Raw genomic sequence first — 16,280 nt, 5'->3', positions numbered from 1 at the left:
TGTACAGTGTCAGAAACTCAACAGAATTCTGACTTCAAATAAAAAAGGGAGGTGAAATATGCTTACCTTTGAAGGTCTGTTTCTGATTTTTTGTTACAATTTCCAGATTTACTATCCTCTGGTCTTTTGTCTATCACTTATAAATACTGTGTTACTTATGTTTCATCCTGGGTTTTGGGATATTGCCTATTTAAATGAGTATTTAAAGTATGAACTGTCGATTGACTCAGCAATGCATGTACTGCTGAACTGTATTTAAACTTGACCATCAGAGAATATCACAGATAAATAGCATTATCTTCACAGTTTCTGTGTTCTTCTTTAAAAGCCAGGAATGCAAGTTTCTCAGATTTTTGTTCTCAGATTTTTTTCTTAAGAAAGTGAATTATCAGTATCTTTTAGTAAAGCTGTTTTAAGAAGTGCTTGTAATCTCTTCTTGCTCTGATGTTTTCAAACTACCATCTTTCTCATCTATACCCAAAACGGCTCAAAATATCAGCAGAAACTAATGCAATTATAGTAACTAATGTTTCACCAAAAACTAATGTATTAATGAATTTTTTTTTTAAATCCCTTTCCCTCTCAGGTTAATTAATGTAATTTAATCAAAAACCTGGGAGTCAAATGTGAACTGACAGCTTGATTCAAACAAGGCAGAACCTGAAGCTTCTTGACTGCCTTTTTCTATACTTGGTCATTCAATGGTTCAATATGATTTGTTTATCTGAGATTGTTATTATGGGGTGGGAAATACTAAAATTAAGGTTGTACTGTTTTTCTGTATTTTATATATATGCACAGAAAGTAGAATGCATAGTTGTGAGGATGTTTGTTTATCTAGAAAATAATTTCTAAAAAATAATTATCTAGAAATTATTTTAAGCCACCACAGCAAACTTTCTTCATCTATTTTCAGTGATATTTTTTGTACATCTGTACTATACCACATTAATAACTGATGTGAGCAAACTGGTTGTTCAGGTTAGATTTGCATTCTGATCCAAAGATTACAGGTTGCTGAATTATCCCTTAAGCTTCCTAGCCTTGTCGATCCATTAAGCCTTAATTAAAGAAGCATCTTAGGAAAAAAAGAATAATCAGACCATTTGTATCCAAAGAAGATGCACACTGGTTATTTGTTTGTTCACCAGCATAAAAATTATTATTTAATGGAAATTTTAATCACAGCAAACTTATAGATAGACATATATTAAATGCATTAATCTTTCTATAAGGTTATTCACAATGTATAAGGTTACTCCTCTGAACAGACTGCTTCAGATTGCTTTCCGGTAATGCTAATACCCATTAAAAAGATGAATATATATGTGTGTAAGTCAATCATAAGGTATTAAAGAGGTGTAGCAACTTAAGCTTCTTTTCTTCTTGGCAGGTCACTTTGAGAAATGTCCTAGTTCAATTAAAATATTTTTTCCATTTCCTAGGTGTAGATTCAGATATGCTCTGTCTGTTCTCTATCTTATCTTCACTGTCAGGATTTAAAACAAACCTGAGTGAGGTGTAAGGCTAGTCCAGCTTCAGAGCCTGAACAGGTTCAGATGTAAGGGTGCATATATCTGTGTATGTCTGCATGTTCATCACATATATGTCCTGGTTGAATACTTGTGTGATATAAAGGTACATTTTTTAAGAGCGTGTACAATTTTGTAGAATTTAAACTGGGATAAACTGCATTTTCTGTTCTTCAAATACTCATTCTTTCATCTCTTGTTTCTAAATGCTACAGTAGTGAGTGGAAACCATCTAAACAAGAAAGGCATACAGAAGAACACATGGTGTGGTCATTTCTTTCAGATTAGATTGGTACTATGAATTTAGTTAAGAAAAATTATCATGTAGGCTGTTGTCATGACATGTAAATGACTAAAAATACTGTGTATCTTAAAAAAGAAATGCAGAATTTTAGAATAGTACCATACAACTCAAGCATTCGTATAATTGTCTCAGAAACACAAAATTGCCTAATTGGCTGCTTAGTTCTGCTGTAGATGCTCTGTATTCAGCATTACTTTGTGCCCAACATTGATTCTGATGCAAAATGGCTCCTGAAAAAAAATGTCAATTCTTGGATGGTTTGGTGAAATGTGTTACAAGTATAGGTATAAAATGAGCTCTGTGGCTGAAATGTGGATGAAGGGAAAGGTGATAGTTTCGTAGTAGAGTGATGCCATAAACTTTCCTCCTCCTTTCATCTTGTAACAGGCTTGACAGCATTGTTTCTCCTCAGATTATTATTAGTAATAATAAAAATTTCACAAATTTTGGGTATGTTTAAGTATGTACTTATGGTGTGTTACTTGTAAAACTGGAAAATACTCAGATTCAGATATAGTAATGCTGGAAAATTTCATTTCATGCCAGAATGCAAATCAGTTTACTAATAAAAATTAATAATTTCCAGAGATTATATTAATTATAGACTAGTATCTGACTGTCAAATGATCTTTCTTTAAAAATCCTGTTCACTTTGCTAGGTAATATCATGAAGCATATGAGTTTGCTTTACTGAATCCTGGATTTTCTCTTTCACAACAGTTTTATAGTAAAATGCAAAAATTATTTCTCATATTTTACTGGCCATTCACAATATCAGGTACCAGGAAAGGTCAGCATATTTTGCAAACTATATTTGATTTACCATACATGTGAATATTGCTCTGTTTCTGTATAGTTAATTAAGTGATTTTAATACGGCTTTTGACACAAAAAAGAAAGAAATTCTCCATTGGTCCAGCAACAATTGTATGTCTAAACAGGTTCAGCTAGATGCCTCTATTTGAAATGGCTGAATGAAGTCTGCTGAAATTAATCCTGTTTCAAATGTAGCCAAAAAACTCACAATGAAGGACTCTCTGCTCTCCTCACCCAGGAAACTTCTAATGGTTGTTCCTCAGGATTCAGGGATGGCATCTGGTAATTCCAGCAGCTCTTAAGAGACAGTACTCCTATTCAATCTCAAGTCACAATTAATTTCAGTTCTTCCCATTGCTTTTAATTTACTTATACCAGTTTATATGCTGCTGTCTTAACAAGTAAAGGAATAGACATCTGAAAACCAGAAAACTCAGCTTAGTTTCTTGGGTGGATTTTTTGGTTGGTTGGTTGGTTTTGGTTTTATTTTTTTCTCTCTTATGTTTTTTTTGCTCCTAAAGCAGAGGATTGTTTTGTTAATGCACAGCCAGCACGGGCTGGTGTCAGATTTTCTTACAGCATGGAGTTATGGTTGGGAAGAGGTCCCTGTGCTAGGGAATCTAAGGACTCTACTTTGGATTTGATTAAAGGTTATAAAGAATAGTTGGACAGTATAAGCTGAAGGAAGCCTTAGCAGCTCCCCTACTTTTGAGCTTATCTGTGTGTAGTTGCTCTTCTGGTTTACAGTTTCCATCACTAAAAGTAGCTTTTCAGCATTTTTTTCTAGTGAAATTGGCCTGGTGTGTGTCTGTCTTGTGTTGTGCCTGTCAAAATTAGCTGTGTGTATTACTTTTTTTACCTCTTTGCTCATTAAGTTAGTTGATTCATTTTGGAGTCAGAAAGTGTTCAGGGAGGGGAAAATTTTGATCAAATCAACCTTGCATGGAAACAACTGCCTGTTTGCCATCTGCAGTGGGCATTGATCCCTAGCTTGTTTGTGCCTTGCATTTGTTATGCATGAGTAAGCACATTAGCCTTTTCATTTAATTCATTAGACAGTTAGTCCTTGATTAGTGTTTCCAGTTTCTGTCAAAAATGCTACTACTCCTTTATTCATTTTGTCTTGGGTCTGTCTTATGCTTCAGTGTGTAGAAAATGAACAGTTAACTACAACAATAGTCCTTTCATTTCTTTTTCATATGAAACTGGCTAACAAATATACTTTTCTAATGCCGGCACATCTAATGCAGGATAAAGTATGAATGATGGGTCTTTCCAAAGTTAACAGAGTTATTTTTTTTAGTTCAGCTGGCAGGCTTTGTTTAGAAGTGTGATGTCTCAGGGTTTACTGTCAGCTTTATTTCATCCGTCTCCAAGAACTGTGGGATCACCTGGATACTTGTGGATATTTGCCTTATAAAATTGCACGTAAAAATAAATTTAAATTAACAGTGAGTGCAGTTTGAGAATACAGCACTGAAAGTTTCAGATGACAGTTTGGATGACAGAACAGAACAATAAGGCATTTTTTTACTAACACTATTCACTTGGGAATTTTGCTGTCATTTCCTTGCAGAACAGTGAAATGTGGAATGACAATTCAATCCTTAAATATAATAGAAAAATACATGATGTATGTGATGTGCCTAAAGCAGGAAACTATGTACATCTTTTGAAACTACATAACAAGATCATAAAAAAAATTGAGTACCTTAATGGAGTCAGCACATTTAATGTTGCTACTAACTGATTTCATTTGATCAGTGATCACAAGTTTTGCCTAAAAACTTTATACTGTGTGACATCCTTATGTAGATAGTATGTGTGATATTTAATGAATTATGTATTGCTTTTTATTCATAATTGTATAATTTTATTTATATGTTATTAATCTATCTGAACAATTTGACTTCAATGGTTTGTATGTATTAAAGTTCATACATTTATCTTTTCAAAGCACACATGAATTAGTAAACCAAACCTTGAAGCTTGGGCCAGTCAGTTCTCTGGTGCATGCCCTGCTTAAGTTCTAGTAAATAAAAACCTTTATAAACACAAAGTGTTGCAGCCATGGTTTATATTAGTGGGTATCTTTATAATTGCATTAAATGCTTGCTTATTTTTTATTCAGATTAACATTGATTGGTTTAAATAAATTATTTTGAACCAAAGTTTTAGTCATATTTGGAATCATTAATAAATTATTTAATTATTTTATTTGGGTTTTTTTGCCTGCAAATTCTAATTCTCATTGTTCGAAAATAATTTAAAATGTTTCTAGATATAGGCTTATACTGAATTTAATATTTCTTTCAAAGTTTTAACCTTTATAGTTTCATAATCTTTTAAATTGGTAAATAATGGGTGGGGACCCATATATATGAAAGTTGGTTATAGTGACAGTTTTATTTGTAGTTTTTCTCAAATACTATTTGCATGGAAACTGGAATTAATTTAAATTTCTTACTAACTGAACTAACTCTTCTTATATTTATATTGATATATATCTGGAATTTTAGGACATAATTACAAAGACATTACAAATGGATTTCTCTGTGTTTACTATCCCCTGCAAGACTCAAGAGTTGGTGGATTTCATACTCTCATAACTCCTTTAATACATACATAAAAAATAAAAGATTAATTCCCAGTTTGTAAAGTTTTAATGATTAGTATGAGAAATAAATATTACATGATCTGGACTGAGGAAAAAATTCTCTTCATACTTGCAAAGGAGATACAAAAACTACTTTGAAAACTGATTCTAGCACATCAGTTCCAGCTATTCTATTTTCAACAACTCCCACCAGCACAATGGGTTGATTCTCTTCTAAATGTTATACACTTACATCATTCAGCTATTTCATTTCACATACATGTTTTTCAATTATATTATTAACATAATTTACTACATTTTAAAATATTGATTAAATTTATTTAATTAATAAATCTCTTTTTTATATTAAACAATATTTCCCCACATGATTTCACATCCTGACATACAGCAAATGGGGAATCTTCTAGGAATTATTCCTATTTTCTACCCAATTTTAGAGAAAGCTATTGAATGTCATATGCAGATATCAACTTGTATGCATATAAAGTAACTTTGCTGAATCTGTCACTCACTTTTACTAAAGAAATGGATTTCAAATAGCTTATTTGGTATTTCTAAAAGACACAACTGTGTCAATGGTCTTATAGTGAACCTTTACTATACCTGGATGTTATTTGCGGTATAAAATTTGAAGACATCTTCACTACAGAAAACTATCATGTTTGATTTGTAAAAAGAAGTAATGCAGACTGCAACAAGAATAATAAATTATTAAGTTCAGATACATCCCATTCTGGGAACAATGTACCTGTAAGCTTTCTAAGTGATAAGAGTATTGCTGTTGTAGAAAATGACAGTTCATGAAGCACCTTACAAATGATATGCATTTTTTACAGATTCAGTCTTCTGTTTTGCAATTTTCCTGTCACAATACATTCATGGTGCTTTTTCTTGTCATCCTGTTAGGACGCTTCAATTGCCCACAGATTCCATATCATGAGAGAAAAACATCCAGAGAAGTTCAACAGTAGGTAAGAATCTAAAAATACCTGCATATTAAAATATTTTTCCATGTTACTAAGATATGGTCTGTGAGGGGTTAAGTTTTGCACATCCTTTAAAATATTGATTCTTATAAAAGAGAGGAAATTGGTTCATTTTATATTAAGCATGGGCTTCCAGACTGCTTGTAGTGTAACTTTTTCATATCTGGTATTTCAGCTGAAATGAATAGCATTATAAATAAACTGTTCTCACAGGTGAAATGTTTGCCTTGTAAGACTAGCATGGACAAGATTATGCATTGTGTTTGTGAGGATCCCTGAACTGACACTTTGCCATTAGGCACTGAAGAACACTTCTTAGACAGCTGCAGATGGTGATCCTTATGTTTCATTCCCACACTCACACTAGTACATTGACAGGGGGCTCTTCCACATATACTCTTAGTAAGGGCAAGTGAATGCCATTTTACACATAACTGCTTTTATCATTAAGAAACTTTGTTTCTATAAAAAAAGTCAGGAGTGAGACTTTGCATCTGTTTCTTGTGTTGCTTTTTGAATCTTCAGTGCTATTGCAAAGCTTTTCTGGAGATTAAAAATGTATTACATTTACTGTAAATTCAATTATCTGGTTTGTTGAGTAGATAACATTCATAATGCAATGTTTATATTTGTTTCTTCTTATTTAGGTAATTTAGCAAGTAAGTTGTGGTGGTTAAAAGCAACATTTCAGAAACTTTAATTAGCATTTAAAGACACATGGGGAGAGAAAAGTAAAATACAACATTATTTGGGATAAACAGAGAATGTCTAGAAATAATTACTAACAGAAATGTTTTTTCACTGTGACCCCAACCATAGACTGTTTAGTTTTCCATGAGGGTGACCTGGAAAGTCTTCTGTAGATGCAGATCTTTGTAGACTTTAGGATGATAAAATATGCTGTTTGTGTTCTCATCTAAGAGCTGTACAGAATGATGTTCAAATATGTTTGAACATTATCTTGCTTACTGTTTTTACATTAAAAGTATATATTTTATAGCTAACAGTCAGAATGGGGGCTTTTTTTTCTGAAACACTCAATCTGTTTAGCATCTATGCAATGGCATACTCTGAACCCAAGTGTATATTTCAAGTAACACAATATGTATTTGTTTTCTGTGACCTCCTTTTCCTAGCTCTGATGCTTCTCATTCTGAAAGAATTATAGTAGGATAAGATCTGAACTCAAGCCTGATCTATGGATCCCTAGGTACTGTACCCTACCAGCAGGTCTAGAGATACTGGACTTTTAGCAAATGATGATATTCTAGGCCCTGAAGATGAAGCTAGTTTATCAGTGGTCTTTCTGCATATTTTCAGCAGTTGGCAATTATAATTTGTAAAAAGCTCGGCTAATAACATGAGTTTCAGATCAGATTTCATGTCACAATAAATCATATGCCATTAATAACATCTGCTAGCAGACTCACCTTGAAATTCATCTATATTTTAAGGAACCTGATATTTCTAACATTATCTTTAGGAAATTAATTACAAAAATATATAGTCGTAGTCCCTATGTACTTTGGTACTGTGATATTGAAAGAACTTGAAAAAAAGAAATGATTCTCTAGGTATTTAAAAATTATTCAGAAAGGTTATGCCTTTCTAAAAAACAGTATAAAGACTCGAGCAAAGTATAATAGAAACTGATATTGTAAAATGTGTTTTCTTTTGTCTAGTGAGAAAAAAAAGTGGATTTCTATTTCTGTTCAATAGAATTTTCCAGATGATGTTAGTTCACAAATCTTTTCGCTACCACTTATTTGCGTGGAGAAATAAGTCCATAATATGTTGCAGCAGCATTTTCCTGGAATGTGTGAAAAGAAACCCCTTTTTCAGTTGTCTGCTAAGCCCCAAAACTTAATTCAACAGAATGTAGAATTTTCTATGCAATCTAAATTATTTAGGCTCAGCAAGTCCAACTCAAGTCTGATTCATAGTGGGCTCTGTAGTTAACAGCACCTGCTCCTTTGAAAACCCTACATTACTCATTTGAAAATCCTACACTGTCATATGGGCATATCTCTTGTGATTTAAAAAAAGTAATTCTTTTTTGCTTTTATGTTAGTTTCCTCTTGCCTAATTTTCCAACATTTTAACTTCCACAGCTATCATTCAGAGCAGGTCGTTGCACTGAGGTTCTACTCTGAAAAATGAATATACAAAAATTTTCCTTACTGAAGAGAAACTTTAAGTTTGTATTGTGTGCAGAGATCTTTTGGAATCCACAGGTATTTGCTTCAGTGAAGTAATTTAGTTAAGTTTGGAGTTAGAGAATCTTTTACATTAAATCCTGGTAATCATCCTCAAATTCCTGAGGACATTCCTTGCCACTCTGACCCCAAAGTTCATGTGTAAATAGAGCATACTAATAGGAAAACACATCCTGACACATTCTACTTGTGTGGAAGCAAAATCTTCTTGCACTGTTTTTCTTCTCAAAATGAAGGTGAGAGAATATTGCAACACTTAGAATGGCTTTTTTTAATGACTGTTAGCCAATGTTGTGGCATTCTTTGGAACTAGGTCTTGGGAACTGTGACATATTCACAGTGTATTCACAGATTCTGGACATAAACACTTAGTATTACATGTATAGTAATACATGTATAGTATACATATAATAGTATACATGACTTATTAAAAATAAAAAGAAATAAATTAAGGTGTAGGTTTCTAAATTGTCTAGAGATAGTTGGACATATAAGTCTTTGGAGAATCTAAGTTTGTGTCAATATTCATGCGCTAAAAATCCACATTATCAATTGTTTCCTTTGCAATGAAGCACCTGGTTATTTGAGTTTCTTAAGAAATTGAAATCACGTTCCTTTGTCAAAAGGGTCATCTGTGTTCAGAAGTTTAATTTTCAATTAAAAAATACTTTATACATGCCTTAATATCTTGAAAATGTTATACTTGTAAGCTGTGATATGGAATGGCTCCATATAGTTTTCCAAATAAGGCTCAGCATAAATGTCTACCAGTGATTTTAAAATATACATTACTTGTTCCTAAACCCAAGTCTGGAAGAGAAGAATTCTGGTGATGGTTAAATAGTAGAGAATGGAAGTGAGAACACAGCAGTAGCATCCTGAGCTCTGTCAAAATAATGAATATTAATATGTCATTTTAATTATATCTTTTGATCATTAGCACACATTATCAGAAACCAGGAATGACATTGCATTAAGATTTAAATGTGTTCATCAACCCCAAAATCTCAGCTGTCACATTACCCACTCTACAGGTCTGAAGTGCTCACAACCCTGTGTTTGGGAAATCAGTTTCCTTCCCAGCATCTCCTGCTTAAGAGTAGGGTCAAACTTTCCGATGTAAGCGTGGAAGGGCTGAGTTAGTGCCAGTGGGGATAAAACTTGCAAAAGGCAGTATTTCAAGTGAAAGTATCATTAAACTAGGACATTCTGTTGAAATAATGATTCAGTTAGTCCAAAATGCCCTACAGGGAGATCTGTGTAAACATCATAGGCTCGATGCTGGGAATAACAGATGTATGAGTTATGTGACTGGAATATACACAAGGAAACAAAGAATATGTTCAACAAAAAAATAATTCAAGTTGATGTTAGCTTTTCTAAAACCATATTCAGTTCAATTAGGCATACTAATTTGACTCTTTGGCATCCTATAGCATAAAAGATATTTCTTAGTCTCAATAAACTAAAGCAGAATTTATAAATTCCATTTACAGTCTTAAGTATGTTGTCTTTGAAGTTTCCAAACATCACTCTATTTCCATCTTTTATGAAGAAAACTAAAGCAGAAAAAGTTCCTAATAGCTTGAGTTGTCATATTCCTGACCATATATTTTTGAGACTCCCTCTCAACTTGTTTAATTATGCTTTTATTTTGTGCTGATATCTATGCATTTAATCTCTAAGAAAGATTTTAAGTAATAGAAATTACTGATTTTACCGTGTTCGAGTGTTCTCCAGGAGAATAAGGAAGGGCCACAGCAAGAAAAGGTAGGAGAAATGGCAGATAAATTAGCAAGTTATTTCGTGTGTCCTGAGTACTGCACTATGCAATGTTATAGCATCATATCTTGGCTAACATTCAAAAAAAGGGAAAAAAATCCTGGTATGCATACCCTGTTACTGTATTCAAAAGCTGTATTGTAAGGGATGTCTAGTCCTGCCTGACAGCAAAGAAACCATAACACAGTTATTCCACTTGAATACTGGAATTGAAGTTCAAGTTTTGTGACTGAAAGTGAAAAAAATCAGTTTAAGAGCAAAATCAGTTGTGATGGGGTGAATTAAACGGTCTATTCTCATATGTGCTTGCCTTTGTTTTAAATTTGACTTGCTTCATCTTTGAATCCAACAGTCAAAATGTTTCATTTTGAAAAGAAAAAAACTGTTTTGATATTTTCATTATTCTTCCAGTTTTTCGGTTTGGGTGATGGAGTCTCTTGGATTGAATCACAACCTCACATTTTCAGTGAAGATACTAAGGATCAACACAAATTCCTAACTTTAATTGTAGGCCTTTCAGCTTCTCCTTCAACTTCTCCTCTCTTCCTAGTTTTGACTGATACGAAAATGCTTAAAAAGAAGACACTGGCCTCACAGAGAGACCAGATTGCAGGCATCTGTTACCTGTCCCACTGATCCCACAGGTTCCTTTTCAAAAAAGGAAAAGGCTGCAGGGAACGGTACCTCTGAACTCAGGCAGCATTGCTGCAAATGTAGTCATCAGAAGAAGCAAAGCAATGTGAAAATACTTGTGATAGAGTGCAAAATATTTTCCCACAGGCAAGAGATGTCTTGTAGTTAAACTACTACTCTGCCTAGCTCTTGGTTATAATGTTTATAGAGAGAAAGAAAGAAAAAACAAACTAGCATGTTCTTTTGCCAGACTTCAAACATGTAGTAGCCCACCTTTAGAAATAATGCCTGAAGCACATAATGTGTGCTTGAGTTGGGACAAAGGAAGATAGTTGGAGCACAAATCTGGTTTAGCCTGTATCTGCTGTCTAGAGAGCAAAATCACAGTAGTTTGCATCTGCAGTATCTGCACCTCTCTCTGATATAAGATTTCATGTTTTCTAGAAAGTGTTAATGGGCTAAGGCCCTCTGTTTGAGAGACTTCTTACTCTCCTAAACATTATTCTATAGCAGCTGTCTGGGAGGCTGGTGTGGTTGGGGAACCTTGGGTTCAGACTCATGAGGGCTAGAGGCAGTGTGCTGTATAAAATTTATGTTAAGCAGGAATCCTTAAGTCCTGGGCATGCCCTGGGATTTCAAAGTACATCTCTGAAAGCAGTGTGCTGTATCAGACCATAAGCAGAGCAGTGAATTTATGTTTGTATTCTTGGGGTCTGCAGCTATTGAGTTCACTACTGCAGGACTAAACTGGGATCAGATTTTGTACTGTTAGAGTGGTAAGGGCTGCTCATTCATTGGGCACTTCCATTGGGGAGGATCACCATTCTGCACTTTTAAAGACAAATGACTAACATATATACTAGTACTATTGACAAGATATGGGAATGTTGTCTTTTTTTTCTTTTAAGAAAGTTCTATGTTTATAAGATATGTAGTGATACCCAGTTTTTAAAGAAATAGTTTCTTTAGAAATTGTCGAGTAAAATGTATTTGGGTTAATGTCAAAGGGTTAAAATCATTGCATTTCCAGGAGACAGAACTGTTTATGGTGCAGAATCATACAGAGGGATTGGCCCAGCATGCATTGTGGAAGTAACAAACTGTTGATTTACAAAATGTCTATCCATATGCTACAGCCCAAGGTCAATAGAATCTAATTTTCTTCAACTGGCGTCAGGCTGGTGAAGAAATTTATTGCAGATGATGTTTTGTTACTCAGAGCAGGTCACTGAACCTTTTCTATGTATTGAAGTGCCTAGTGAATGTTTTACACATTCCTTAATTAATTAAAACTACTGCCTTTTATTACAATGCGTTAAAGGCAAATGTAACTCCATAGGAATTAAATCTTGGTCTCTTCCACAGTATAGTCCCACCATTTGAAATAACTGTGAATACACAATGACAGAAAAAGTTTTCTAACTTCTTTAATTTGTAGTAAATTCAGATGTGAGAGGAGTCTATAGTAGATGCGAAAAACACTGTAACAAAACTGCTAAACTACAGCTTGCTATTTGTTCCGTGTTGATGAAGTATGGTCAAGCATTTCTATACAAATCAATAAGGTTATTTTCTTTGTATTTTCATGAGCACACTAAATAGAGCACTTTGTAATAAAATTGGGTTTTATCAAATACTGCTTTTTTTTTTTTTGAGAGGGATTATAATCAGAACTAATGAACACTAACGTGGATTTGCAGCTTCAAGCTTCATTTTGAATGAATTAATTTTCAAATCTCAGAAGCAAATGGCAAATCTTTATGTAAGTTTGATGTGGCTATAATTCATGTTTACAACAGATGCTGGGTTTTATAAACAGTTCAGCAGCAGCCCTTTCTAATATATGTCACAAACCCAACAAAACCTTCTTTCAAAATCCAGTCCATATTGCTAAGTGGCCACAATGCACCTATATATAATATGATTGACAATATCCAATCCATTAAAAGCAACAAAATTAATTGTTAAGGGATAATTTTTACACTTCCTATTTAATAAACATAAACACAATACTCTTTAGTACAAAGAAATTAAAATTTAATCAGAACAATGAAAACCTTTTCTCTGAACTGTGGGTGCTTTATGGGGCTTTTTTTTTTAATCCTTTAATTCCGGTAATTAAACCCCTACTACAGTACACATAGATAATGAGGAGAACCCAAATACTCCTTTAGTACAGCAAAGACTGACACAATATACAGCATGTGCTTTTACTTGCCTTCTCCTTTAACTCACAAGAAATTGGTTCTTAGATTTGCATCCGATCCTGAATCTTGTGATTAATATACTCCAGATTCCAACTCTACACTCTGAAATTGCGAATTGGTTTGCATCATATTAGACAAATTTATGTAATTGGGAAGAAAATTTTGAAGAATGTAGCCAGTCCTTCCTAACCCTTTGTACTACTGTTCAGAATTCACTTTTAATAGATTACCTGAAAAGTAATGCTTTCAGCCAATATGTCAGTTCCTGATTAAGTAGCCAAAATTCTTATCTTATTAATTATATAACTGAAGCGATTTTAAGTACTTAATATATCAAATGAAGAACCTGTGTCAACATCTCCGTAATTTCAGATAACATTTTCCATTTGCCTCATTATCCCATTTGAAAGTAGTTTGCCTGGCTCATGTCTGTGTGTTTTCATGTAAGTATTTTGACTGTTTTCTGATCTGATTCCAAGTTCCTTATTTTTATTGCAATAGATTGCATAGCCCTTTCTAAGAAATGTGCAAAGCTAGAGGTATTTCCAAACTTGTAGTATGAAGTAAAGTATAATTTGTGTATCTCAGAAAATAAGATCAATCAATCAGATCTCTCTCAGTTAAAATTCTTATTCTCTTCCAATTTATATCTTCATTTTATTAACATAGGATTTATTTTTCCAAAGAAAATGTTTTGAAAATATTTGTTTTTAATATCACAGAGCAATTCACGTAATGCATTTTTATGAAAATTGAATGATAGATGCAGCTGAACAACAGTACCTTTGTTATAACTGCATTGTCCTAATGTTGCCTTCAGAATAATTTTGGAGTTTGATTTTACTTGTAAAATAATACAGACTACTACTTCTTTTTATTTCACCTGATAAGGACACAAGTATATAATCAAAATTGAGAAGTATTTGTCTTAGTATTGAAGATGTCTTTAGCATTGATATAACCAAATTTATGTTTTCATTCTTTCATATTTGCTTTTTCTTTTTAGATATTTTTTTATTTTGTGTTATGTAACGATAGCCAAAATATTATTTTTTTCAGTGTCTTTGTGTGTGTATGTGTGTGTGTGTGTGTGTGTGTATGTGTGTGTTTGTGAAACAAATTTTAAATACATTTTTAGAAAAAAGCACAAAGCAAAAAACATCACCAGAAAAATGTATTGGCTGACTTGGTGATTTAAAGGGAATGGCTGTTGCTTATTCTGATATGTGACACTACTACTATTGAAGCCATGTTTATCTAAGAGATAAAATTTGTTTAGAGTTATATTGTCCATCTTTCCCCCATGATGCTTCATAGTCTGCCTAACAGAAGTTCTGATGTGTTTTGGGAATACTATTTTGGTCATTTATGCCTTTGAGACTAAGTCATATAATTTCTTACATTCTTGCCATTCCTAAGACAGGCTTACTCATTTTAGGATATTTCTGTGTGCTGTCATGGCACTGAAGGAATTCCTCTCTGGCTTCTCTTACAATTCTATTGCTGAATGATTGGCAACTATTGATCTACATCTGCTTATGAAGTGGAAGATTAATGGATAGTCATTTTCTCTCACCATTGTGTAGGGCATTAGGACCCTGCTCTCACCTTTTCCTTTTGTCACACAGAGAAATTGTGGGAATTAAAAAAATTTGCCAGATTGCTCAAACAAAAGTAGTTCATGTTCAATTAGCCCTCTCTTTGCTCTTCAGGAAATACACATTGTATATGTATTATTTGTCTCGAGTGCTCTCTAATGTTCAGCTCTGGTTTGGGTAAAAGGGTTCAGATCAATGAGGCATGTGGCAGATTGTTGGCTAAGGGATCAGTATACCCCTGGCTCCTTCCAGCTCAAAATATCCAGGAGTACTTTATGGGGAAACTACCAAGATAGGATACAAGATGGGCAAAGAAACATGTGGAGAACAATGTAATTTTGGTATTGATTCTCAGAGTTTTAAAGTCAGGAGTTACAGATTTCTGAATTCCTTACTGATCAGAAATTGGGAGAATGAGCTTGATGTTTCTGTAATGTTTGCATGCCATGGCATAAAATGGACCACAACAGGAAAAGGAGAAAATCATTGGACATAACAACTGTTATCTAGTAGTTGCTTGGAATTTATTAAGCTTGGAAAGTTTTCAATTCTATCCAGTTTCAATCCCTGTAAGTCAACTTAGTTATGGCAGGAATTAACACTGTTCCTTAGGTTAATAAATTATTATTAATTTTTAAAATAATATTGACCTTAGGTTATTTTTTTTCTTCTGATGAGCTAAAATTCAGGACCAGAGTATCACTTGAATACACGTCATAGGAAGATGTATTAAAAGCTACCTAGGATTTTAATATAATAGTCAGAGGAAGAAGTTGTTTGTTTTGCCTTTTTTTTTTGTTGTTGTTCAAATTAGACTTAGGGAACAACTGCAAGTAATATGGTTTCCTGATTCTTGAGAACCTTTCAGTTACACTGTTTTTAATAAAGATTTGTCCATATGAGGGACAGCAAGGTCTGTTAACCTTTCTTGCAGCATGCTATTTCCGAGCCAATTATGAAGATGTCTAAAGGCATCGAATGCTCTTTGGAACAGTAACTTGTGATTTGGGAGTGTAATGGCCAACTGGAGAACTTTCTCTGTGGTTAGTGTATCTGTGCTCACAATATATAAAAAACAAGGGCAGCATTGATTTTTTTTTTTATGAGCTAAAATACTTCTTGGAATTTTTCTTTTAGTTGTGGTGATATATTAATAACTATAGTAACAGCAGAAATAGCAGAAGCTTCTTAAGTGATTTGGAGTTTGATAGTAAAGCCTTGAAGGCTGTGTTAAGTTGTCAATCTAGGGTTTTTATCAAGATTTTGTTGATGTTCAAAGAAAGAAAAAAGTGTTAATCAAAGAAATATGTTCTTCTTGCTGATATGAGGCAGCTGACTATTCACACTGAATGAAATCTTCAATATGTTTAGCTGCTTTGATTTCATAGAGAATTGTAGTGTAAATCTGCAGTGAAAGTGATTTGGGAACATACATTTAATTGACAAATTGTTGTGGGCTTTTCTAATTAAACCTGAGTGGATTGACCTAACTAAGTATGGCTTATCCAAAGAAACCTTGCAGAAGGAAAGCTGCACAGCAGCCAGGACACTGCAGCCATGGGGCTGTTTTTCACACTGGCATCATAGTG

At 33.5% G+C, this 16,280-nt stretch overlaps 1 protein-coding gene across 9 annotated transcripts in view; it reads left to right on the top strand.

Annotated features, from left to right (window-relative positions):
* LOC138106396 (diacylglycerol kinase beta) overlaps window positions 1-16,280 on the top strand; it is a 425,706-nt gene that overhangs the window by 281,658 nt on the left and 127,768 nt on the right. For all 9 annotated transcript variants that reach the window (XM_069006937.1, XM_069006936.1, XM_069006939.1 and 6 more), the window contains one exon: window positions 6,176-6,240. In XM_069006937.1, coding sequence (XP_068863038.1) covers window positions 6,176-6,240 — 65 coding nt within the window. The remainder of the gene's footprint in view (window positions 1-6,175; window positions 6,241-16,280) is intronic.

Source organism: Aphelocoma coerulescens, chromosome 2 (assembly GCF_041296385.1).
Source record: "Aphelocoma coerulescens isolate FSJ_1873_10779 chromosome 2, UR_Acoe_1.0, whole genome shotgun sequence".
NCBI lineage: Eukaryota > Metazoa > Chordata > Aves > Passeriformes > Corvidae > Aphelocoma > Aphelocoma coerulescens.
This window is presented reverse-complemented; position numbering and strand designations above follow the sequence as displayed.